The sequence below is a fragment of the Blastocystis sp. subtype 4 genome (assembly GCF_000743755.1).
Source record: "Blastocystis sp. subtype 4 strain WR1 chromosome Unknown seqid_0083, whole genome shotgun sequence".
NCBI classification, from domain to species: domain Eukaryota; class Bigyra; order Opalinata; family Blastocystidae; genus Blastocystis; species Blastocystis sp. subtype 4.
The window spans coordinates 1-24,903 of record NW_014569464.1 but is presented as its reverse complement, the minus strand read 5'-3'; the positions used below and the strand labels follow the sequence as shown (position 1 = coordinate 24,903).

Below are 24,903 nucleotides of genomic sequence, written 5' to 3'. Positions count from 1 at the left end.
TCTTACTGAGAACACCGTTTTGTTTGTTTTAAGAAACAACAGAATGTACATAGTCTAATGCAGTTTTGGATTCCTTGTTTACGGTTGACTCATCGTAGCCATTGTGAAGGAGCATTACATAGGCCTCACGCTGATTATCAAAAGCAGCATAATGTGCTGCTGTATTTCCATTCTCATCCTGTATGGACATGTCTGCTCCACGGTCCAGTAACAGTTGGATACTCTCAGTACAACCCCTTGATGCACACTTCATGAGAACTGTTAATCCATAACAATCCTTAATATCACGAACATAGCGATAACCAACCTTTTTGTTTATATCAGCTACACGGTCAATAAAGAGAATGAGAATGTCAGATCGATCTACATGTCACTTGGTTAGAGTAGAACCACCCTTGGTCATATGGAGAACAGTTTCTCCATTCTCATTTTCCATATTAACATCGGCATTGGCTCCTAGTAACAACGCAACATTCTTTTCCCTTCCTGCAGATACAGCACACATAAGGGGTGTGTATCCAGCCTAATAATAATAGAATCACTTGATACTTACTTCATCTTGAACATTGACAAGAATCCCCGAAATAGACAGGAGATACTCCACAAGTGCACTATTTTTCGATGACGATGCCCAGTGAAGGGGAGTTCGTTGATCATCATCCCGAATCTGCTTCTGATTTTAACAGTTTTGTTACCTACATTTATATCAGTTCCGTTATCAATGAGTTCCATCACACTTTCGAGATCCCCTTTCATGCAGAGTGTGTGAATTGAGTGTTCGACTCTTATTGTCATCATTTGGAATTATTGAGATACTCATTCATGGATTTATCCATGATTCCTTCCAACGAAAAAAGAAAATGACAATGTCATTCCATGTGTTAACAAACAAATGGAATAGATAGCTAAACGAATAAGAAATGGTTAAAGAGATTCCAAAGGCACAAACATTCGAGAAGTAGTCTTCTTGATAATCCTCGCTTTTCCAGCAAACTTTCGATGACCATACACAGAACATTTTAATCCCTTTGCTTCCAAATACTCCTTAGGAGATATTGGATTGTTGTAAGTCTGTTGTAACTCATGAGAAAACTGTCCATAACTGCTACCCTGAGAAAAAACAAGAAAATCACTTTCCTTGAGAATTAGAAGATCCATCAATGCTCGACTGCTATATTCCTTCCATGCATCTCCATCTCCGTGATATGTTTTACCAATCGCAGAATGACCAATACGGAAATCAGTCACAGAATACACCATATCTGGACGAATCTTCTTAAATAACTCCGATATGTTAGATAGAACAATATCAGAATCTGTGGAAATATACACGAATACATCCTGAGGTTTAATCTTCTCCTTTTTCATGTAGCGAATTACTTCATTAAAAAAATGGTTCACTGCATAGTAGCCTTGAATCCGTCTCTCCTTGTAGTTGGATTCGGACCCTCCTACGCGGATCTGAATTCCAATCATATGTCGCTTCTTCAATTTCTCAATATGATCGTTGATTAGATTACAGAGACCTTCCTCTGGATTGATTAGGACTTGTAGCATAGCAGAACGAAACATCTGTCCCAAATAGATAGCCGAAGCTTTCTCCTTCAAAGGAGGAATAATACCATCACTCTGAAATACACTTTGATAGAGAGTAGGATTAATGAATGAGGATGTCATATCAGAAAATGTACGTAGACTAAATGCATGATAGCGGTAATAATAACTCATAGGATGTCTTAAGAACCGTTGTCTCTCCATTTCTGTTTGAATCCATTCCATCTTCACAATCCATTTCCTATATGGATCAGTGAAATTTGAAAAAGGAACAAACATATTCCAGTAGATACTTGGGGTAGAATTGACTATATGTTATGGATTAGAAACAGAACTACCACGAATGCCTCGATTGGTCGTAACTGCAATGTAAAACGCAGTCATTAATGAGCGAATATTGTTGCCAAAACCAGATAGACGATGAGGAGTAAGAATGATAACATCTCCATCTTGATTCGTCTTTGAACACAAAGAATCCATATAGAATAGAAATTGGGTGAAGAGCTGTTGTTGTTTATCCTTCTCGCTTGACGAAAGAGGAATAAACAGAATGGAGAAGAAGAAATTCTTGGTAACCACTTCAGGAGTAACTACACCTCTGGATATATCGTCAAGATAGTAAGAACCAAAGGACTGACCATGAATCACTCGATAGGCCGGCACTCGGAAATAATTGGAAGTTGGTTCTTTCCCCTTAACTGGAATGATGACTGTAGGCTCTTCTAACTTTGGTGGAATCAAACTAGGTAATCTAGAAAGAATAGTTGGAACAGGAGTCGTAGGAACGAGCTGAGACAAGAGATCTGCTGCAGGAATAAAAAACGACTTCTGTGGAACGGAGTGAATTGGATTCTTAGTCTAATAGTTAACGAAATATCGAACTGCTGTACCGGATCCAAACTCGTCAAAATGTGATGTGAGTGGTCTCGTAAGCTACAATTAACGGACTTCCTTAATTCCTACTTTTCACTTTCGAGTTTGTATATAGAAACATCGTCTGTATGAAATAGAAAGTTCCACTGAAGAACCTCCTTGTGAAGCAGACTCTCCTTAGTCGCAGTCCCCGAAAATACAATGTAAAGAACGGTGATAGCTAGAGCCAGTAATACATTTGCTAGTTCTCTCCACATCGTTAAGTAATAGTATTTTTGGGAGACCGCATTTGGGATCCCAATTCAGTTTCAAAACTCCTAATGAACAAACAGTTGAAAAGACGCTATGACTTGAACATAGATTTGCAAACCCAAAATTGAACTTGTGAGGCCGAAATCTTGGTGAGATCAAGAAGAACCCTCGGAAGCTCCGTTTGGGTAGATTCCTTCAACGAAATGGAAGAAAATGCAGCATCCACTTCTTTAGGATGAGGGCCACAACACTTGCAAAATGGATTCCCACAATTCTTCTTATTACAGCCCTTCACCCACTGATTTAAGTAAAGAACCATTAGAGATTTGACGAACTGTTTCGCATCACCATTTCCTTTCACAATTCCTTTGTAGCACTCAGGACAGAGTCCATACTACCGGAATACCCAATAATCATTCCTACTTGAAGACCATCTTCCTCCACAAAGATCCTTTCACACATTGTATTGGAGCAGACGCACTGCTTTTTCAGTGAAGTTGTATTCATTATCGCATTACATCTCTTTCATTACATTTTCAAGACATAGTTACGAGACAGAAATCGGTAACTGATTGCTGTCGATACCCGCACACCTCACAAAGAACACTTCGTGAATCATTCACTACAGGTGATTGGATTAAGTCATCTTTACGAGCGATGTGATGATGAGTAAGATAGTGTTCACTGAGGAAGCGACACATCACATACTCTCCACAGTATCGACACGTCACCGTCTTATTCGCACAGATGGACTCATGAAGCGACAATCCATTGAATCGATCCACTGGGTCTTGCTTAAATCCCCTCACTCGGATGTCTCCTTGTCCATCAAATCGATGTTTCTCACCACAAAAGCGACAATGAAGAGTTCTTGTGGGACATTCAAATCGATAGTGATGGGAGAGAGATGGAATAGAGAAGGATAACCCACAATGGCATGACTGAGTGTTGTGACACAGAGATTGATGAAGAGGAAGATGCTGTTCTGAAGTGACTTGGTTACACTGAGGACAATGAACATGGTAATTGGAATTCTGTTGATTATATGGCTGCTGACAGATGGGACAACGTATGATGCGTCGTTTGCATTGAATAGAATGGATCTACGGGTCAGGTTCACTAAATGAAAGGACTTGAAACACGGATCGACTAATTGATTTTCCACAATTCTCACAAACCATTCCATCGGAAGGAAAAAGATCGGTTTTCTTCTCTCCTAAGTGAAAATCTATTTCCGATCCATCCATAATCTCAATTCGAAAGCGTGTTTCATCAGAGAGTGATACTGTGCATTCTTCATCACATTCGATCACTCCACTATTGAAATATGGTCCAATGGGCGTTTCTTCATCATAGTCATAACTAGATTTGGGAATTGCTTGAAAGACCACGCAATAGAGATGGTGACCCCTGATTTGGAGTTGACGGTGATTTGAGGGAAGAACTGTCAATAATATAACTTCATTGACTTTGGTAGACAAATGGAGATTGGGGCTCTCTGCAGTGAGTATAAATGCAGTTTCGGATGGCTGAGGAGTTTCTTCATACCTAAAATCCCATTGGAGGGACATATCAGTATCCACGAGAGAACAAGCCCAATTTGGTTCAATTTCTTCCACTGAAAAGGTATAGTGATTCCCTTCCCAACTATGTTTCAGAATCACAATCAAAATCGACTCTAACTCAATCCTTTCATGAAGAAAGGCACAACAATATCGCTCTGTCAGACGATTCATCAGCATGCGTTCCAAATGATTTGAACCTTGAATCACATCCATACTTCTAAGAGTTAGAAAAGAAGCCTACAATCATAATCAAATCCAATGTCCATACCTTAGGAAGAGTTATTTCTTCAACAGTCACTTCCATTCCTTCTTCAATCCCAAGATTTGCTAATACCTATACTATTAAAATGCAACATCTCAATAAACATCATTGGAGACTTCAATTACTCCCTTTGGCTTTGAATACTCTAACACTCCACAAACAACGGGATTACTGTTCTCTGTTGGATGAACAGGCCGTAAAAGATAGGTACAAGGAATAGAACTATCATCTTGTGTAGGATGCAATAACACCTATGGATCATAGTCCAATACGTATGCATACTTCTGGTAAAATAATTCTATCACCAAACAACAATGTATTTAAGACAACTCTCTCAGATTGTGGAAAATACTCATCCTTTTCACTTGGATAATATTTTGGATGGTTCAGAAAATCCATAGACACAAGATTAACACTAGTTGTCAAATGACTGTTGAAAAGTGGGCGTTTCATTATTCGCTTATCCATTCTTTTCTTTCTAAAGTTCAGTTTTTCTTTCTAATGGACTCTTATAGGCCAAAGTGCGATGATGAGATGTCCGGTAAATTATGAAAGTGTGTTAATGATGTTGTAGTATTAGTGTCACAGAACTGCTTTTTTCCAGTTTTTATGAACCGATATAATCAGAGCATGCATAAATACATGCAAAATGCATTTCTTGGCTCTGTCATACGGTCTTCTCACATTTGTCCTTTGCCATCTGACAACCATTCAAATGTATTCTATGTGTTATGAATATGAAATGTAGCCGAATTACTTTCGTGAATTGAAGTGTTTGAAGGGGAGTCATTCCTGTCCTCATTTGAATGACTCCAAAGAGTGCTTTGCAATCGGTAAACAACGTCCTTGTGATAAGGGGAAGAAAACTTTGGTTCTTGATCTTGATGAAACCTTAGTTCATTCTTCGTTTTCTCCCCCTCCATGTTGTGATACTGTAATTCCGCTTCAACTAAATGATACGGTTTCAAATATCTATGTATGTGTTCGTCCTGGAGTTCAGGAGTTTCTCCATTCACTAAGCTATATGTATGAGATTGTCGTATTCACTGCAAGCTCAAAAAGTGTAAGTAAAGGATTTGAGAGTCATACATAGTATGCAAATAGTGTTCTTGATTTTATTGATCCTCATTGCTGCATTGCATACAGACTATTTCGAGAGAATTGTCGGTTATTTAACGGAGTACTAGTAAAGGATCTTTCTATTTTGGGTCGTGATCTATCAAAAGTCGTTTTGGTCGACAATTTGCGAGATAGTTATATTCTTCAGCCAGCAAATGGTATTTGTTGTGAGTCTTTCTTTGGTAACAAATCGGATGAAGAATTGATGCATCTTCTTCCTTTTCTTCAATATTTAGCTAAGAAATCTGTTTGTCTTGATATTTGGAGTAATGATTAGGATGTTCGTAGACACACAAGGTTGTGGGAGAATGCACGAAGACTGTAGTAACTTTTTTATAATCTATTTGTGCTTCGTTTCTTAGTGTTTGTTTGTTTCACGTTTGCTTGAATTGCTATTATTCGATTACCATGGATGATGATGGCAATGATTTCTTCGGATTAGTTCAGTATTCAAATGATGATGATGAGTCCGTGTCTCCTAATCTGGTTTCGGAGTCGGAGAGTACTTCTGGTATTACAACAACTACAAGGCAATCCAATGCCATAACAGAATTTACTGACATGAGAGAAACCAAATCGGTTAATCCTGAGTCTGTTATAACTGAACAAGATCAGGATGAATTCATTGAGAAAAATCGAATATTACTTCAATTGTACGTAGACTATAGAATCGATTTAAATATTAGAAAGGAAGCATCGACGTCCTTGTCACCAATGGAGTATACAAGGAAGAAATGTTTGCTTTCGTCTCGATTACATCCTGTAAAAGTGGAATCCGTACAGATAGAGTTAAATATTGAGTGTAGATCATTGCTCGATGTGCAAAGAAGATGGGAATGAAATATAAACCTCAACGAAAAGATGCAATAGCAATTGCAGGTATGGCAAAGTTATATGTTCGAGATTTGATAATGAAAGGTATACATGGAAGAAGGAGATGATCCCTAGCAAAACAACATCAAGATAAAGACAGTGAAATTATATCTCCAGATGTTTTACGACAGGCGGCGAGGGAATGGCGCGATGAAAACCATGACTTGTTTCCATCGTCTGTTTGTTGTGTTCAAACAAAAATGTTTGTCACTTCTGAGCAACAAAAAGAACTCCTCGGAATAATGTCGTCATCATAGAACGTCTACACATCACTCAAGCCATCCAATTGAACATATTATCCGTATAGGGCGAGCAAAATCGTTCCACCTCCAGAATCCTGAATCCAACTTTCTTCATGATGTCTTGGATCTCTTCAAACGAGAGTTCTAGTGACTGTCCATAGCGTTCGTCCATTTCTTCTGCTGTGATATCCTCTGTGGACTACTATGAATCCATCTAGTTATCCCTACTTGCCAATGATACAACAAAGGTCCTAAATTAATCCAATATCCTCCAGGTTTTAGGATTTTGTGAATTACAGTAATATACTCGATGATTACAGGAGCCGTATCGATGAAGAAACATGTTAACACACAATCCCATGCATTTTCCTGATCTGAATAGCTCTCAAGGAATTCACCTGCACACATTGAGAAGTCAGCTCCTTCGTGCACACAGACACGAGGAACTACGTCTGGAATCAAAATGCAACGATTGTTATCACCCGTAGCAAAGACATTGTTTGGATTATCTGTCCACGGATAGATGGGAATCTAGAAGTTATAGAAAAACCATATACTAACACTATATGCTTCGGATACATGATTAAGCATGTAGTTGGAAACAAGCAACATTTGATACGAAAATTCGTTTCCTTGACCAGCATATCCTCTTTCTACTACTTCCAAGAGTAATCGACTTAGACCCGTTCCAGGGACAAGAACACGGCGTCTAGTCATAACAATAAATATAATATGATACTGATTCTCAGGAGAGATAGAACCATCCTCATTACGAACGAGAGGAATATAGTGTTCAAGACGCTTGAGAAGAGGTGTATAACATAGTTCTCGTTCTTCTTTACCCTAGAGTGAATAATCTCCGAATCCCCCACTTCATCCGACCAGTCACGGATCAATTGATGGAGTGTACTCTTCACTTTACTCATTTGATAAGGGGCTGAGAGATAATCCCTTGGTTGAGTTGGAATACCAAACATCTCTGTATAATAGTTATGTGTTTTCACCACGTTCCTACAGTTACAAACAGTCCAAACAATCTACGCTAGAAATCGAGCGTTGGCTAAGATGCAATTCTTGAACTCCATTTGCTTTGCGTTCCAAACATCCTGAGGAATGTACTGTTTATATTTATCTTCCAGAATGTCATATGCATGTTGCCGTCGTCTCAATTCCAGTAACATGAATGAAGCATAATCGAGAAATGAGTATTGAATCTACATTTAACGAATCTGATTAGTTGTACATCCCTAAAATGAGCGACTTCTTGCTCATCGTTACGAATGTCTTCTTCTGTTCTTCTTTCATCAGAATTCGGTGTATCTTTCGGTTTAGAAGCTTGACTCTTCTTCTTTCCCTTCGACATAACAATTCAACTGACTCTGTATTTTGTGGATTATTTGGTATTCGTGTATTTTTTTACTGGATTGTCTATGTCTGCGGTGCTTCCTACTTCAGGACAACCAATTCGTTCGACTTCAGAGTATCCGTTAAATGGATCTCAAAATGTCATAATATACCGGAGTCAGAATTCAAAGCGGTCTTATTTGGAGGATGAAGAAAAGAACACTGTATATATACGAAAAGGATCAAAATCAAATATCAAACCGGATTCTTTGAATTCAGAAGAAGATGACGAGAATGCTGAGATTGAGATACCTTTACTAAAGAGGCAGAAACAGAAAGAACAACTAGCAGAACCAGTTAAGAAAAGCACAGATCCTGAATTGGATGTTGGTGTCATTCGAGAGCGGTTGAGTAAGTCTAGTGGTTATATTTCAGATCCTTCGTATAGTATGCTTCTTTCAAATGAAGTATAGAAGTCTACCAAAACCTCCAGATGAAGAATGTATCAATCCATTTCTATATAAATCAAAAGAAGAGCGTGATCGAATCATTTCTGAAACACCGGTTCTTCTAGGAGAACGTGTGGCTCGTGATGTGGATCCCGAAAAGGCTCGAAAAGCACAGATTCGGACATATAATAAGTAGCAACATGAATGTAAGGATTGATAGATAGAATGATAGCTCGAGCTTGTGGTAAAAACTGGAAGTCAAAAACGAATAATTAAGGCATGGTTTGTTTAAAACTGAAATATGAAAGTCACTTGTTTGCCATTTCTTTCTCCATGAGCACCGTGAAGGTGGCAGGACCTTCAGTTCGACGACTTATCGTCGGACTAGGCAATACTGGATCAGAATTTCATCGAACACGTCACAATGTGGGTTTTGCTGTATGTAGGTTATTTGCTTCGGAATATCTTCCCAAAATGAGTTCATCGGGACAAAAACAAGAATGGAAATTGAATAAGGGATCAAAATGCTATCTTCTGCAGGATTCGATCGATTTCAATCAAGAATCGTTGTTAGGACTTGATTTGGTTGACAACGTCTCGGAAAGAGCGAAAGAGAAGACAAAAACAAATGGAGTTCCATTTCCTCACATCAAACTGGCAATGGCACTCCCTACGACCTATATGAATAATAGTGGACAATCTGTTGCGTTGTATACAAAGCGAAATGGTTTCCGGTTGAAGAATCCAGGGTCCAAGAACCTGATGGATGAGTTTCTTGTTGTTCATGACGATATCAGTATTCCTTTTGGTGAAATTCGATTCAGTCCGAAGGTAGAAATTGATTGAATCCATGACTTTTAGGGAGGAGATGGTGGACAGAATGGAGTCAAATCGATTATCAAGTGTATGAACACGGAAAAGTTCCCCCGTTTACGAATTGGCATAGGAGCACCTCTCGGAGAGCCTCCCATGCGTGCAGATCCTCGGTATGTTGTTGGGCGCTGGGATTGCACTCAATTGAATGTACTTCCCTATATTATGCACTTCGCATGCGAGGGTTTGCGTGTATACTTATATCGAGGCGTTACACTTGCAGCTAGTAGTTGCAATTACAAGAACTGTATTGTGGAATATAAGCAACTCCATCCCAATGCTAACTTTTCTCATTTTGATACGGATGATTCTTTGTCTGTTTGTTTGACATTCTTTTTTTAGGATGGGTAAACGAACCCCTTTGTATTTCTTTACAGTATTGCTTCATGTTTCTAGTTGTAATCACTCAAGTAACACAACGTGTATTCACTGTATGGATAAAGAAGATGATGGCGAAACGATTCGTTGGATGTGTCAACATGGTCCTGTAGTAGATTAAGTATGACTTTACTTATAGGGGCAAATGTGTCCGAATTGTGTAAAGCTAAAGAAAGGGGAGAAGGTTGAACTTCCAATGCTTTGTAATCATGGTCCAAATCAATAGTATGTTGTTTATTTGTCTGAAGATCATAGTTGTACGAATTGTCTTCTGACAGAGGAAAATGATGGAGCTAAACATATCTCGTTTGCTGATTACATTAATAAAGAAAAGTTGCTGTGCACTCATGGACCGAATCAAAAATGTCCTCATTGTGCAACACCCACACTTCCCACATATAAAGTCAAACGGTACTGTCCTAATCACCGTCCATATCCTCAAGGATTGTGTACTGCTTGTTCTCCCAAGCCATGTACTCTGGCTCGTCAAGTACTCTTTCTATTCGTTCTTCATCAATAGAAATATCGCCATGTGGACAATGTACAAGTTGTTGATAAGCAATGTCTCGATGTCTTCATTCAGGAATGGATCTATGGTCGAGAACAGCAGCAAATTCTTGGGCTGCTATTCGGTCGATACGAGACTCGTACAGGTCCGAGTGGTCAACGAGAGATAGCTCTGATCTATGGATTGTACAAACCTTGTCAACGCTTCGAGAATGGTCATATTGTTCTTGAGCGAGACGAGAATATGCCAACTGTTAATAGCGTAGCGGCGAATCTCGGTCTGGTGTGTCTGGGAGCGGTCTATACTTCTCCTTATCGAGATACTCCACTCACCTCCTGGGATGTGGATCTGATCGCTCCTCTTCAGTGGGCCTATCGTAAACGAGGCGACTACTGTTCCAAGTTCGTATCGATTGTTATTAGCAGGAATGCTGAGAGGAATATCGAGCCATTGGCCTTCATGTTAAGTGATCAGTGTATGTGCATGTATCGAGATGGACTCCTCTGCAAACCTAAGGATCCAGAATTCTGTGAGTGTACAACTATTGGAAAGAATAAGGAACTTCTCTCCACTGTGATCAGAAATGATAAAAAGTTGGGATCCCAAGAAGTAACTCGATTTGAACCTCTGTTCTTCCTTGTGGAACTTACAGTAACGACGGCTAAAGCTCAGACATATCCAGTGATCTTCAAGAAGTACAATTTCCCTGTATTGACATCAAAAGCAGAGACTCGTGATACACTTCTGAGTAAGAATGGCTGGAAAGGATTAGTTGTAGAGGAATTGATGGTTACATTGCGACGGAACCAGAATGATCCAAAGCAGTTACTAACAACACTCTCTGATTTTAATCTCTTGATTGAACTTGGAATTGTTATTGGACCAGAGTGTCTGGGAGACATTTGTGACTGTGTAGTCAATAACAAACCTCTTACTCCTAAAGCTACAGTACGAATTAAATTAGAGAAATTAAGCATAGAATCTTCTTCAAGTGCTCATGAGTTCCAATTATTAATAGTCTAATTCCTCTTGAACTGAGTATTTGTTTGTTAACGAATGGATACTGCAATCAAGGCCCAGTTTGATCGCTGGTATTTCGTTTCCGTCTAAGATGTAATGCAGTAGTGAAGCAGAAGGACTGTGCAGATCGGATGTGGCAGGGTTAAGAATGAAATGGATTCCGGGATCTAAGCACTTTGTCGCCCAATACCATCCTACCTGGCAGTTAGTGGTATTATTCCATGATGGATGTCATTTTGAAGAAGCGAAAACCATTCTTTACGAGACCTAGAGTAGATGAACCGTTTTCCTCTGAAGGTTTTAACTTTACAAAAGTGAATCCGACAGAGCTACTAGCAAAGATCTATGTGAAGGATGGAAAGGTATATTTTGTGGATGGATCCGAAATCGATGTTCCTACAATCTATACGATTTTGCTGAATGGTAGGAAATATGAAATGAAATAAGACTAGTTTCTCCAATCTGTAACAATCATCATCTCATTATTCCCAATCTTGAGAATTGCTACAATCAGGTGTGGAAATATGATCTAACGGAGGATTTTGTAACGATGTGTGAGAACAGTGAACGAGATGACTACGTTTTATTCTTCAATTCGTTGGGTGGTTTTTCTTCTGTAAATCACTTTCACGTATCTTTGGTTCCCATTTGTTAATTCTAGTTGCAAGTGATGTATACTTCATCTTTTTATGCTACTATAGCAGGAAACCCACAACCACCTCTTTCTGATGATTTCACGGTAAATAGACTGCCATTAGAATATGCACCTTGTCACATTCTCTATCAAGTGCCTTTGTTCTATGGATTTGATTTTAGAAAGGTTCTGTAACAGTGAGTGACGTTTGTGACTGGATGTGTCAAACCGTGAAACTCTCTGTGGACATTCAAGCAAATGATTCTATCGAAGTGAAGGAAACGAAGCGAAAAGAGCTATGTACCTACTTTAATGATCTGATTCGCCTATGTTACAAGTATCAGTACCCATATGACGTTGTCTTTTGTCAGTAATGCTGAATGGATGAATGAACGCTAGACACGGAAGAGATATCTATGTCTTTGTTCGCAAGTATCAACAACCGTTAGAAGATCTTTGTGTGAATGTTAGTATGCTATCTACTCCTAATATCTAGCCAGCTTGTGTTGAGTTGACAGGTATTGTAGTGTATCGTTCTGAGAAGTGCTTCAATGAGGCAAAGTGGGTTCTGTATCTGAGTTTCACGAATAGTGAGGAGATTCTGATGAAGCGTTGCCGAGAAGTTGTGTACTACACACCAGATGAATGGAGAGACTTCCTCAATGATTTTTTGAATAGAATAAAGAGTAACTAACAAGCAATGGTTTACTGTTGTTTCTTTCCCATCTTTTCTTTTTGTTCTTGTTCCAACCGTTTTACTTTGAGCGACATATTAATATAAATGTATGTCAATCTAGGATTAGCGTAATACTTCATCCCTACGAGGCTGAAAGACACCAACAAAACCATAGACCATTGGGAGTAGTGAAGGGTCCAAGTACAATAAAGAATCCAATCACCAGAAGAAGCCATTTCGATGGAACCTGTTTCTTATCGAATCTTTTTTCTCTTACTCGGACAGATTCTTCTTCTACTTTGTTATTATTCGCCATGAATTCAAAGATCGATTGAAACAAAGAATGATTAGAAACATACATAATTTGCATTAATCACTAGTTGAAATAGCCTTTACGGGAGGTAAACTGAAATCCCATGATATGTCCTGCATACATGCATTCGGATCTTCAGTCCATGGATTCAACTCTTCCACACTCTCAAGAACGGGGAGATCAGGAATGGATTGCAGCAATCTGACTAATGCTTCACGACCTTCTTCTGCTTGCAACAGCCAACGATGAGTCAACACTCGTCCAATAGGATAGCGTTCTTTCATATCCTTTCGCAATACACCATGAATCCATGCATCGAACGAAGAAGATGGATCCCTTGGGAACGCATCTGAATAGGAATTCAAAGAAGGAGCTTCTTCATGAACAGTGTATTGAAGAATCTCCTCATTATCAAACCGCGCAAGAGGAGGGGTTCCCTTGTACAGTTCCATAGCAGTGATTCCTAACGACCAAATGTCAGATTGGCAATGACAGTGTTTATGTGTGATAGCTTCGGGAGCCATGTAGCAGGGAGTACCTGAGATATGGAGTCGGTTCAAGGTCGAATTGCGGTGACCTTCCTTCACAACCATACCCAAATCACCAATACATATATGTCCGTCTGCATCAACAAGAATATTCCCCGCTTTAATATCACTATAGATGAAAAGTATTTAAGGTGCAAACCGATGAATCAGACCCGAAGAATGCAGATATTGCAATCCCTTAGCAGTTTCAGAAATAATATAAGCTACGACAGACTCCTAGAGATGACATGGAACAGAATCATATACTTCAAATCCTTCTCCCTCTCGAATGAAAGAAGTCGACTTCAAATACTGGAGAATCCTCAAAAAGGATCCTTTACACATGTACGGACAAACAATCCATAAAGAGGTACCACTGATAAAACAACTATAACAACGAATGATATTGGGATGATGACAAAGTCTCATTGTGATTACTTCGTTTTGTAGAGAAGTCAAGTTTGAATACTGAACATCCAATTTCACAACTTTCACAGCAACAACTTGGTTGTTGTCGACACAAATTCCTTTATACACTAGAGCCGAGGACCCCTATCACTCAAAGTAGTCAAAAAAAACTACATGTCCAACTAAGCCTTCCAGGCGATAATGAGTTGGATCTACCGGCCATACAAATTCATCCTCCGTATCCTCATGGAGAAAGGTAGTACTTATTGATTCCTTTGGCAACAGCTCTGAAAAGTAATTATAAGTAGCCGTTACGAAACCAATAGATGCGGTACGGTGTCGCAATTTGGAGTCGCCGAAATGGCGTAATACCAACAAACAGATATAACGTCAAGACTAAAAAATATTATACAGAAAGGACATCTTGAAGTGATGTAAGCAGATTTGTGAAGTATCCTTCAAAACTATGCATCAACCAAGAAACAACTCTTTTACATCTGAGAAGTATGAATAGAGGACAGTTGGTGAATGACAGCTGCAAGCAACGGTGTAATTTCTGTGAAGAGTAAATACAACAATGTGAGAGCAAACGAAGACTAAATGAAAGAGAATCAGGAATGTTACAATATGCAGAACATAATTGAAGGAAAGGAGAATCTGTAGACTGATACGACCTACCAAGCTCACAATATACAGACTACAGCGTTGATTCGCGCTACAAATCTGATTTCGTTTCACATTCAATGGAATCACGGTATTTCTACTATGAAGCGAATTCTCAAATCCTACAAGATTACCGTTCGAATACTCTTATAGAACTGAATCCATTTTACAATTAGGATAATTTCCAAAACCGAAAAGATTCCAGCAGAAGCAAAAATGAAGACATCTAGAGTCAAGAGAGGAAAATAATCCGACTGTTCGTTATAAATCCAAGCAAATAGCATGCAACAACTGCAATACAGAGAATCACAGAGATCACAATCACCCACATTTTCTTGACCGAAATATCTAGTTTCTCATTGACTACAGTAACTGATGGATGTGTGTTCACCGAATGAAGACTATTCATGATACACACTTCCAGCTACTACCAAATGAGTACAAACATCATCATAGAAAAGAAGTAGAGTAGGTTACATGCCATATCCACAAGGACAGTGAAATGATCGTTATAGCGATAGATTGGTAATACGCCAATCACTTGGATCCGATAACCATAAAAATAGCAAAGACAAAGATGAATTGTACGACCTATTATAACAAACGAAGAAAACCAATATACCAACTCCAAAGGCCAATGTATAGTTCAGAAATGATGTGGTTCCGATAAAAATGGCCTGTGATCTGGATTTTCTAGAGGAGTGAGAAGATCGAGGGATAACTCACTTTACTTTGGCTATGATACACAGCAATCCAATCAGCAAATAACCAATAATCAAAATGAGATCACAGATAGAAACTGCATCCATCCTCCAAAACGACATAATGGAATTGATAATACTGTCGGCATGCATCTAGTCACTTGCGATTGATCAAAGGGAGAAAGGATATAGTTGAAAAGTATTTCAGTTTTTTCTGTTAAGGAGAATGAATAAGCGGAATCGGGCACAGATAAGGTTATTAAAGGATTATGAAGAACTACAAAATGATCCGCCCTATGTAAGGATAAGCGAACATCTTCATTGCCTAGGGAATCAGTGCATCACCGTCAAAGATGGAGGACCTCTTTCTATGGGATGCTATGATTTCCGGCCCCGATGACTCTCCTTGGGAGGGTTGTTGTCAGTGGTTATTATCATGAGTAGGAGGAATGTTTGCTTTGCAGCTGCGGTTTCCAGACGATTATCCCTCAAATCCACCAGTTGTTCGATTTGTCACTCCCATTTTCCACCCGAATGGTATTTGTTTTTAGATGTTGAAATGTAGTTTTTGTTGATGGGATGATTTGTTTGGATATTATTAAGGAGAAGTGGTCTCCAATCAACACCGTTAGTATGGTATTAACATCAATACAAGTTATTTGCAAGGATTCGTTGTGATGGATAGAGTCTGTTAAATGATCCAAATCCAGAGAGTCCAGCGAATGCAGCAGCGGCCTCAGTAGTTGATTGAGTGGAATATGAACGTTAGTTGTACGTTACAAATATAAAAGAGTACAAAAAGCGGGTAAGACAGTGTGCAGAGAAGTCATTACAAATGAACTCCTTCCATCTTTGTTACAAACAGATCAATTTCGCTTAGAATTACGATGTTCTTGAGGTGTGGAACATTCATCTAATGGGTTTCGTTTCTGATTAAACGAATTACCTCTCCGAAGCATCTCTACACTTCATCATCCTATCACTTACTTACCTAAGACCTTTGGATCCGATGTAATATACGAACCAGTATAAGTAGACCCAGTGATCGGTTGCTTCAACAACTGATTCAACTCATACTTCATTCCCTACAATCAATTATCCTCTACATTCCAACTCGAATCCGTTTCTTATCAGCATTTGTTAGCTTCACTGCATCATCTGTATCCTCGAGATTCTCTTGGAGACCTGCTTCAATGGCATTCTTCTTCAACCACATAGCATCACGATCCTCATGAGTACTCTTTGTCACAATATCACTTATTTGACGAGCCAGTTTCACACACTGTTTGAGAGTAGGATTCAACGACACACCTAGAGGGAACGAAGGGAATCCATTTGTCATATGAAGATGAGTACAAATGTTCTGATAGAGAGTCTTCTCTTGAGAACTCACAAGTGAGATGGAGATACCACGGGCTCCTGCACGAGCAGTACGTCCAGATCGATGAACAAAGATGGTGGGTGTAGGAGGTAAGTGATAATGAATCACAGTAGTAAGATCTGGGAGATCTAGACCACGAGCAGCCACATCGGTAGCTAGAAGAAGACTATCTGAATGAGAAGTGAAAGCGTTAATATGCTGAATACGCTGTTTTTGTTGCATTCCAGAATAAATCTTATAAACCGTCAAATTAAGATTCTTCAGAAGATCATACACACGCTTCACCACACCTATCAATAATTGTTCATCGACATACTTACGAATTGAATTGAAAAAGACTAGGGTTCGACCACTAAACTGTTTTCCATAATAGTATAAGAATTCTTCCTTTTCATGATCACCTCCAGTAATCACTGAACATAACTTCAATCCTGAAGGCAGGATATTCTGATCTTGTCGAGGTGATGGAACATCATTTGTCATAATTACTTCAGGATTCCCACGTTGACTAAGTTGTTTCATGTATTTTCTCAATGCTTGAATTTGAGTGGAATTTGAATGAAGATCAAGTGTTGCTGAGAAGAAGAGAGATTGTGATCGTTCATCTAAGATCAGAATTATGCAATGATAAATACCTCTGATTTTTGGTACCACGGCAGAATCTGCTAATATTGTAATAATCTTGGATATTTCAGGATATGCTCCAGGTGTGATCTAATAATCATAATAATTATGAATCACTACTAGCTTATCAGCTTCATCTCCAATAATGAATCGAACATGATGCAAACAAGATTCTCCCAAGAGTTTCTGTTCCATAAAGTACCATATTCGACCTGGTGTACCAATAATGATTTCAGGGTGCTTGCGAAGGAGACGTTGCTGTTTGGGAATGGCAAGACCACCAATAAGTCCTGCAGTCCGAATAGAAGTATGTTCAGTGAGACGGGTGATTACACGATTGATTTGAAGAGCAAGTTCTCGTGTAGGAGTGATTATTAGACATTTAACATCCCAGATACGAGTACCATGCTTTCGAGATGTCTGATGATGTGATTCTTCTTTCATTCCCTTCTCTTCCTTGTTATTCTCCTCTTCACTCTTCTCCTCCTTGTCATTCTCCTCTTCACTCACATTCTCCTCCTCCTTGTCACTCTCTTCCTCCTTGTCATTCTCCTCTTCACTCACACTGTTCTCCTCCTCACTCTCACTCTCCTCCTTGTCACCCCTCTTCTCATGTTTCATCAACCAATCCACAGCTGGTATACAGAAAGCAAGCGTCTTTCCACTTCCCGTAGGAGCAGCACCCAAAACATCATTACCACTAAAAGCACTCTCAATAGCTCTCTCCTGAATTAGAGTAGGACGGTCACAATGCATTCCAGTGAGATTGTGAAGTAACTGAGAATGTAAATGGAAGTGTTTCCAGGATACTTTCCCATACAACAAGAAGGCATTCTGGCCTCCAGATATTTCATCTACTTCATTGCGTAATTGCTCGTGCTTCTTTTGAGCTCTATAAGAGAACGGAAAGATATCAAGTCTACTTCAAGGAGTCTTTCGATTGCTTTTTTACAATCTTAGAAGGAAGCTCATCTGCCAGCAATTCAGTATCTTCTAATAATGCTGAATCCTCCTCCATTGAAGTATCACCTTCCACCTTCATATCAGCAGTTCTATAAATCACTCTTTGACAGATACCGATACGATTCTCCCTTCTTTTCTCCATTCAATTCAGCTAGAGACCCTGCACATCAAACAGCCTCACAAAGCAAACCATGAAACACTTCCAAACCCATAAAACCTTCAAAATTGTCATCTCCAAACACATCTTCATTGTCTATAGCATAACTCCATTTACTTTCAGAGGTAGGTTTCTCAGCAATTGGAGGGTAGAACTTCATCTCCTCTCTACAAACAATCACTATCCCAAACCAATTCACACTCTGTGGGCTCAACATCTTCTCCATTCTTTCTTTTACTGACCTTCTTCCAGTCACGCTTCCCCATCCTCTATTTCTGGAGACTTGATGAAAATATGGACAACCGAAACCCCGTTTTGAAACAAACATCAAGAATGTCAATCATTCCATCCATATGATCCTTATTCAGCCTCAGCCTCAACCTTGGTTACAGCAGCGCTACAAATTATCCATTTCCTCCATTCCAACTTTCCATTCACCACACGAATCGAAAGCTCATTAGCACGCTTCAGAATCTCAGCTCTCTTCTTGGCAGAAACGTTATGAGCAATCTGAGCACAATAGGTGGTGTTATGCATCATCAGAAGCTCCAGATCCTTCACATTGCTCACAATGAACTTGTACAGTCCGTTAGGGAGCATGTGCTTGGTGGCAGCATTAGAACCGTAACCAATGTTGGGCATCAGAGTAGCACCTCGGAAACGACGTCTGCAACGTCCATCAATACCTTTGGGCTTTCTCCAGTGCTGCTACAAAAATTAGACCCTCAACTCTCAACACAAGACGTACATTCATTCTCTTGAACTTATCAGCCTGAAAACGAGGGAACGAAGTCAACTTCTTCTTTACAATCTTCACCTTACGAATGGGAGCCATTCTTGTCTAGAAACCAGTTAAACAACCATTCTCGCTCTATCGACAAGTCCATCCAAGGAGACACTATTTTGCAATACATACTTGACTACTGGATTTGATTGACGAATCTGTGACGAGTTGGAGAACGAGAGAGGGCGTTTCATTGTTATGAACCGCGGGAATAAGTCACATACTGTTATTCTAATAGTATCTCTTCTTGTTTAATGTGGTTCCATCTTCTAGAATGCCTTTCTTTTTCTTTAAACCAACAGTCAGAATGGTGGTACCCATGTTAACGAATTAAACATCAACTAGAATGCATTTGTTCGGTGAAGTTCTCTTCTTTTGTTAAATATGCACAATCATTCCAAATGATCAAATAAAGACCTAAAATAAACCATTTGTTATTTATGAAATGGACAATGAAGACCAAACACATCGAATTAAGGTTACTCTCTATCATTCCTTCTCATCATCTAGTCGCCTTATTTCGAAATCAACCAAACAGCTATCGACAAATTGGAAAAGCGTAAATCGGGTATTTCTGTCATGGTATGGCTTTTTGGAATGTTGACAACTTGTAGGATGTACGTAATTTCCTTCTTTGGACATTGACAATGGAACCACTTCCACCAAATTGGATTTTTATTGGAAACAAGCCAAATATTCGAAATGTTACCTTTATTGCCGTTCGTGATAACGAACTAAGTAAGTGTCCATTTTTCCTTCAATTTTAGTGAATGATGAGTTATTATCTTCTTTGTGTTCAGTTCCAGTTCGAAAAGCTCCCATTCCAGATTCTTGGGATCAATACTTGTTTTATGGTATCCAGTCTCAAAAGCGAAGTAGATCGTCAGGTGAAGAATCTCTATGGGTGGATAAACTATCCTATTCATCTATGTGTCTTACTGAAGAAGAGTTACAGGCCAATAACTATATGGTTGTCAGGTCAAAAGGTAGGATGTATATCAGATTGATTCTCTAGAACATCATGAAGAATTGGCAAATGAGGGTTTTCTGTTTATGAAAGATGCTTGTAAGGAAGTATTAGATGAATATTTAGAAGAGTTTCGTTAATGGAATTCTATGAGTTGTAGTGATTTGCTTGCTTTGGATTGTGAAATGGTGGAGACTATGGGACACCGTGATGAACTGGCTCATATAAGTGTGGTATCAACGAAGGGAATTTTATATGACAAATATGTGAAACCAGAAGGTGAGATCACAGATTATCGCACAGAATGGTCAGGAATTACTCCCGAAATTATCAAGAATTGTACTAACTGTGAAACCTGATTCTTACAATCATTCCATAGCATTTCCAGTAATTCAGAAGGAGGTATTCGATCTCTTGACACGGAAGCCAATTATTTTAGTTGGTCACTCTCTGGAGAATGATCTCTCGGTATTGAAGATTGTTCCTGACCGTGTAATTGATACAGCAGTACGATATACTCATCCTACACCTGGATTCAAACATTCACTTCGATATCTGACTGTTCATTATCTTAATCGATCAATCCAAAGTGCTAGTCACAACCAGAGTATTCATTCTGATACCACTCGTGTTCCTCGTGGGCATGATCCTGCAGAAGATGCGCGTGCTGCTCTCGATCTTACCATTTTCTACAACAGTTGTGTGGGGATAATTGATGACTGTTCATTTTAGGGAGTGGAGTTCAAGAAGTCGTTCACAGAATCGAAACCATTCTTGAATCGACATAATTGCATTCTCCAACAGATCAGCAAGGCAAATCCTGGTAAGCGAATTGCTTTCATGGGTTGGAATGATTATGTTATGAGTGTGAGTCAGATGAGTACTGTTGGAGACATGTTCATGTTGAAGAACACCAGTTCCATCTCTACCAAGGTCAGATCACTAAGTCGGAGTTCTAACCTTCCACTATTCACCTATGTGTTTGGTGCTGAGTATCATTTCACTGAAGTCAATCAAGTGGGTCCTGACAAGAAATCGTGTGAAAGCCCATTGGATCTAAATGATTTTATGGAGATGTTTAAGAGTTGTTACAAGGAGTGTTTACTCTGTCTTTTAGTAATGAAAAGTGATTTGGATGAATCGGCCATTGGAGGTCGATTCTACGTAACCTTGAATTCGGGATAGATATGTTTATTGATTCTCATACAGTCATTCGAGTATCACGGGAATTTATCTGTTTTTGCGACACACTCTATACTATTCAACAAAGCTATTTTGCAATCTTTTGTGTTTGAAGCCTTTTCCTTAACCTGTATCTGCCAATTCAAACACATCTGTAATAAGATCAGAAAGGTTTCTATCCGGGTCAAAAGATGTGATGTATAGTATCATGAATTTCAACAGGAAAGTACCTCGCCGGTCTAGTGATGGCAATCCGACACCCCTTGCTCTTGTTCAAGAGGATCAAGATAACATGGCGAGTCCTATCATTCCGAATCCGGAATATGATGGAATGGATGAAGTTCCAATTGTCCCTTCTCCAGGATATCATGCAGACATATTTGGTAGTCCGGTCATTCCTTTTTCCTCCAATCAACCCCATGGATCAAGTACACGAGAAGCAGAAAGTGATGGAAACTCTCTTGGAGTTCTATATCAGAGTACCATTGGGAGTATCATTCACGAAGATAAGAATCGATCGGGGAATGGTTTGGAATCGTGGTATTGATCACAGTATAGATCTTGGTTCCAGGTTGAATAGTCCTCTCATCACTGGTCAGGGTATTGATCCCACGTCAATGCGTTTGTCTTCATTGGTTAATTTGATTCATAGAATTGGAAATGCCATTTCTAGATATGGGATTGCAACCCTCCACCCCGTTCACTGATGTGTGTAGTTGAATACTGTACTGATTGTTAGAATCGCGCGTTTCAACAGGAGCCACAACCACAAGCACTCGAAGGACGAAGTCTGACCACGGGAAATCAACGATTATCTGGTTTTAACAATTCGCTTTTTGAACCTATCAATCTTTCGTTATCTCCAAGGAGGCAAACACAATCCCCAGAGAAGAATACCGTTCTGAAAACACTTCTCCAGCCACCTCTGTTCCCATCGCTCCCAGCCCCTGCAGAGTGAATTTGGTGAGTGACATTCACTTATAGAAAGAGCCGTAAACGAGATCTCCAGAGCCAGATTCCTCCCTATGTCTGTGATATCCTTCAACAGAATGGTAGCTTCAATCAATATGAATCATTCGCAGACAAACCTGGATGGTACACACAACTGCTGACAGCATCTGCAGTGACTGTGCCTGTTCTAATTGCCTCCACTGTGACATATCATTCTCTTCTTGGTAATATCAGATCTATTCGATCATAAACAGATACAACACTTCGGGATGTCTTCATCATTCAAGGCATCTTGCCTGGGTGTACTATACCTCATGACAAACTCTCTCTCAATTGGTTTCGTGAATCACTGGGAGACTATTATGAAGCTTATGTCCAAACAGTGAGAACTCATCACTTCATTCATGTTTAGATCAAGGGTGCTCGATTCAAGTGTGGTCTGAATGTATGTGAAGCACTCTTCCAATTGGATACCTGGCCATTGTGTGTGGTGCTGGACAGTAATTCCACCAATAGTATTGCTTCGTTCTCACCTGGAACTCTCATCGATCAGTTGGATTGGACAGTTGATCTAAAGGAGTTTCAGAAGCAAGAGAAACCCAAACATCGTGATACTACCTTTGTTGTGGTAAGGATTCTAGTTTATTGATAATCTAGTCACCAAAATCAGTCGTTTTTCTGTCATCTGAAGGAGTATATGATGGTCGATTGCTTCATGTGATTGATAACTCTCTAATCTTCGTACAGAAAGGTTCAATTCGTGTGTTTTTCTTTCCTATCAGTGGCCGATTGAGTTCAGAGTCACTTCAAACATGTTCACAAGGTTTGGCTTCTCTGACTCTGGTCATGAGTGTGGATGTGAAAGAAGGTGAAATTCGATGGAGTGAATGATGGATAGGAGAACAAGTTGTAATGCCTTCTGGAAAGCTCTTCATCATTCAAGCACATACACCTTCGATTATCGTAATCTCGCGGTTCTTGTGTGGTTTGTCGATGCGCCGACAAATCACCTCTTATCGCCAATTATTCACAGATGCAGTACGACATTAGAAGAGTGGTTGATATGTAGTATGAAGATGCATTCAAATGGCAGTTCTGGAAAGTCAATTGGTTGGCGGCTATGAGATATGTTCGGTTTATGCGTGCTCAGAGTGGTATTCCGATGGATGATCCTTCAGAACGTGATCGAATGTCTCCTTCAGAGAAACTCACAATTCCTTTTCTTGTCGTAGCGCTGAAGATCCTGCATGAAATCTATGGATCAGGCAGGAATGATTTACAAGCCTTCGAGGCATTGATAGCAGAAAAGTTGAACTCTCCAGGACCACTGGGGGTGCTTTTGGAACTATCAACTCGGTGTCGAGATAATCGGTGGACACCAGGAGGACATCAATTGCTGCATCCTGGTAGGAGTGTGGAATGTATGTGAATATAGATGATATGTCGGCTACTAGTGAGGATACTACAGTATTTGTGGATATCTCACCGTATCCTGATAGCATTGATAGCAATGAGAACATCGATCAGTTTGTAGCTGATGCGTCACCACTCTCTGAGAAGAAGGAAGAGAGCGAAACCTGGATGTTTCGATGTCCTTGTGGAATTGAACAAGAGAACTACGATGACGGGAAAGCCATGGTACAGTGCTGTATATGTGAGGATTGGTCCCATATTGATTGCACTGAGTATGATCCTGAGAAAGGGGGTGACTTCATTTGTTCGTGGTGTAAACAGAAGAGGAAAAGCGGTTCATAGTACTCTTCTCTATCTGGTCCTTTTATTAGTTGTTCGTTCTGTTTCTGAACATACACATTTCTGTTCACGGGAATGGAAGAAGAGCCAACTGCTTTAGATTGTCCTCCAGATGGATTAAATCCAGGTATGACTTGTCGAAGAGCTGTTATGAGAAGATAATGCCATTTTCAAAAAGGAAGAGGTAAATCCATATATTCAAAACATTCAAGCACTACTGGAGTCGATGGGAGTGCCAGCTTATGAAGAGAACGTCATTCCCTTCCTTTTGGAGTTTTATTCTGGTTTCATTGCTTAATTTCGATAACAGAATAGAATTTAGAAATAAAATTCTTGCTGAAGCAAAGACATATGCAGAAGTTGCCGGAGCTTCCTATATTTCCAAAGTTCATGTTTCAGATGCCGCTATGTCACTATATAAGAGAAATTTTGCTATGGGAAGGACTGTAGGCAAGAAATGCGTTAATCAGTTGTAGTATACAGGAGATAAAGAAGTTACCGGAAATGTAAAACTTCGGAAAGATGATGAGGGGGTTCTATTGCCAAATCAGGCGAATCTACTTGATACTACAGACCCCACTGTAGTTCTTAGTGATAAGAAGTGACTATGTATTTGGAATGTTTGTGATTTGAAATTGTGATGTTTTTCACACGATTATAGTTTGGATGAAAAATGACCCTAAATGGGATAATAACACATGTTGGATACAGAACCATTTTCCCAACAGAAACCCATTTAATTACAGTCTTCATTTTGATTCACTTTCCACACATCAACAACACTCTATGGGTCGTGTGATTCGAGGTAAGTATTTGTAGAATCGAATGAATTCAAAATTGAGTTGATAGAATGAGTTTTGTGTAAATGAGGTACTAACGAGTCGTGTAGGTCAGCGTAAAGGAGCAAA

The 24,903-nt window shown here is 39.5% G+C and overlaps 13 protein-coding genes across 13 annotated transcripts; 7 read left to right on the top strand and 6 right to left on the bottom strand.

Annotated features, from left to right (window-relative positions):
• Positions 1-28: 28 nt before the first annotated feature.
• On the bottom strand, positions 29-756 carry JH06_1528 (26S proteasome non-ATPase regulatory subunit; the record flags this gene model as incomplete). Its single annotated transcript, XM_014672581.1, has 4 exons — positions 29-363; positions 394-523; positions 602-673; positions 700-756. 4 exons carry the CDS (start codon positions 754-756, stop codon positions 29-31), a joined length of 594 nt encoding a protein of 197 aa, XP_014528067.1.
• Positions 757-924: 168 nt separating this feature from the next.
• On the bottom strand, positions 925-2,684 carry JH06_1527 (hypothetical protein; the record flags this gene model as incomplete). Its single annotated transcript, XM_014672580.1, has 4 exons — positions 925-1,862; positions 1,893-2,412; positions 2,445-2,487; positions 2,518-2,684. 4 exons carry the CDS (start codon positions 2,682-2,684, stop codon positions 925-927), a joined length of 1,668 nt encoding a protein of 555 aa, XP_014528066.1.
• Positions 2,685-5,007: 2,323 nt separating this feature from the next.
• Positions 5,008-5,902, top strand: JH06_1526 (hypothetical protein; the record flags this gene model as incomplete). Its single annotated transcript, XM_014672579.1, has 4 exons — positions 5,008-5,047; positions 5,087-5,223; positions 5,255-5,569; positions 5,600-5,902. 4 exons carry the CDS (start codon positions 5,008-5,010, stop codon positions 5,900-5,902), a joined length of 795 nt encoding a protein of 264 aa, XP_014528065.1.
• Positions 5,903-6,705: 803 nt separating this feature from the next.
• Positions 6,706-7,921, bottom strand: JH06_1525 (hypothetical protein; the record flags this gene model as incomplete). The annotated part of the gene is made up of 7 exons (XM_014672578.1): positions 6,706-6,760; positions 6,791-6,939; positions 6,969-7,271; positions 7,302-7,449; positions 7,480-7,583; positions 7,613-7,751; positions 7,782-7,921. The coding sequence occupies 7 exons, from the start codon at positions 7,919-7,921 to the stop codon at positions 6,706-6,708; spliced, it is 1,038 nt and encodes a 345-aa protein (XP_014528064.1).
• Positions 7,922-8,866: 945 nt separating this feature from the next.
• JH06_1524 (peptidyl-tRNA hydrolase) lies at positions 8,867-11,315 on the top strand (the record flags this gene model as incomplete). Its single annotated transcript, XM_014672577.1, has 6 exons — positions 8,867-9,364; positions 9,395-9,720; positions 9,749-9,893; positions 9,924-10,009; positions 10,040-10,274; positions 10,305-11,315. 6 exons carry the CDS (start codon positions 8,867-8,869, stop codon positions 11,313-11,315), a joined length of 2,301 nt encoding a protein of 766 aa, XP_014528063.1.
• A 221-nt stretch (positions 11,316-11,536) lies between these two features.
• On the top strand, positions 11,537-12,640 carry JH06_1523 (GDP-l-galactose phosphorylase 1-like protein; the record flags this gene model as incomplete). The annotated part of the gene is made up of 7 exons (XM_014672576.1): positions 11,537-11,735; positions 11,765-11,943; positions 11,974-12,099; positions 12,129-12,316; positions 12,346-12,412; positions 12,443-12,507; positions 12,538-12,640. 7 exons carry the CDS (start codon positions 11,537-11,539, stop codon positions 12,638-12,640), a joined length of 927 nt encoding a protein of 308 aa, XP_014528062.1.
• Positions 12,641-12,991: 351 nt separating this feature from the next.
• Positions 12,992-14,093, bottom strand: JH06_1522 (STE fray protein kinase; the record flags this gene model as incomplete). Its single annotated transcript, XM_014672575.1, has 5 exons — positions 12,992-13,592; positions 13,623-13,699; positions 13,730-13,797; positions 13,837-13,998; positions 14,042-14,093. 5 exons carry the CDS (start codon positions 14,091-14,093, stop codon positions 12,992-12,994), a joined length of 960 nt encoding a protein of 319 aa, XP_014528061.1.
• Positions 14,094-15,587: 1,494 nt separating this feature from the next.
• JH06_1521 (ubiquitin-conjugating enzyme family protein) lies at positions 15,588-16,114 on the top strand (the record flags this gene model as incomplete). Its single annotated transcript, XM_014672574.1, has 5 exons — positions 15,588-15,648; positions 15,679-15,771; positions 15,800-15,888; positions 15,920-15,973; positions 16,004-16,114. 5 exons carry the CDS (start codon positions 15,588-15,590, stop codon positions 16,112-16,114), a joined length of 408 nt encoding a protein of 135 aa, XP_014528060.1.
• On the bottom strand, positions 16,101-18,625 carry JH06_1520 (ATP-dependent RNA helicase; the record flags this gene model as incomplete). Its single annotated transcript, XM_014672573.1, has 10 exons — positions 16,101-16,195; positions 16,226-16,319; positions 16,349-16,905; positions 16,936-17,329; positions 17,360-18,131; positions 18,163-18,291; positions 18,317-18,362; positions 18,393-18,455; positions 18,477-18,526; positions 18,561-18,625. The coding sequence occupies 10 exons, from the start codon at positions 18,623-18,625 to the stop codon at positions 16,101-16,103; spliced, it is 2,265 nt and encodes a 754-aa protein (XP_014528059.1).
• A 94-nt stretch (positions 18,626-18,719) lies between these two features.
• JH06_1519 (ribosomal protein RPL32) lies at positions 18,720-19,194 on the bottom strand (the record flags this gene model as incomplete). Its single annotated transcript, XM_014672572.1, has 3 exons — positions 18,720-18,756; positions 18,787-19,067; positions 19,099-19,194. The coding sequence occupies 3 exons, from the start codon at positions 19,192-19,194 to the stop codon at positions 18,720-18,722; spliced, it is 414 nt and encodes a 137-aa protein (XP_014528058.1).
• Positions 19,195-19,790: 596 nt separating this feature from the next.
• Positions 19,791-21,295, top strand: JH06_1518 (small RNA degrading nuclease 5-like protein; the record flags this gene model as incomplete). The annotated part of the gene is made up of 6 exons (XM_014672571.1): positions 19,791-19,881; positions 19,950-20,129; positions 20,159-20,192; positions 20,271-20,457; positions 20,513-20,812; positions 20,843-21,295. The coding sequence occupies 6 exons, from the start codon at positions 19,791-19,793 to the stop codon at positions 21,293-21,295; spliced, it is 1,245 nt and encodes a 414-aa protein (XP_014528057.1).
• A 521-nt stretch (positions 21,296-21,816) lies between these two features.
• JH06_1517 (hypothetical protein) lies at positions 21,817-23,998 on the top strand (the record flags this gene model as incomplete). The annotated part of the gene is given in 10 exon segments (XM_014672570.1): positions 21,817-21,913; positions 21,945-22,000; positions 22,032-22,246; positions 22,277-22,467; positions 22,498-22,625; positions 22,656-22,871; positions 22,901-23,126; positions 23,142-23,281; positions 23,313-23,649; positions 23,679-23,998. The coding sequence occupies 10 exon segments, from the start codon at positions 21,817-21,819 to the stop codon at positions 23,996-23,998; spliced, it is 1,926 nt and encodes a 641-aa protein (XP_014528056.1).
• A 72-nt stretch (positions 23,999-24,070) lies between these two features.
• Positions 24,071-24,600, top strand: JH06_1516 (hypothetical protein; the record flags this gene model as incomplete). Its single annotated transcript, XM_014672569.1, has 4 exons — positions 24,071-24,122; positions 24,154-24,268; positions 24,318-24,441; positions 24,472-24,600. 4 exons carry the CDS (start codon positions 24,071-24,073, stop codon positions 24,598-24,600), a joined length of 420 nt encoding a protein of 139 aa, XP_014528055.1.
• Positions 24,601-24,903: the final 303 nt, after the last annotated feature.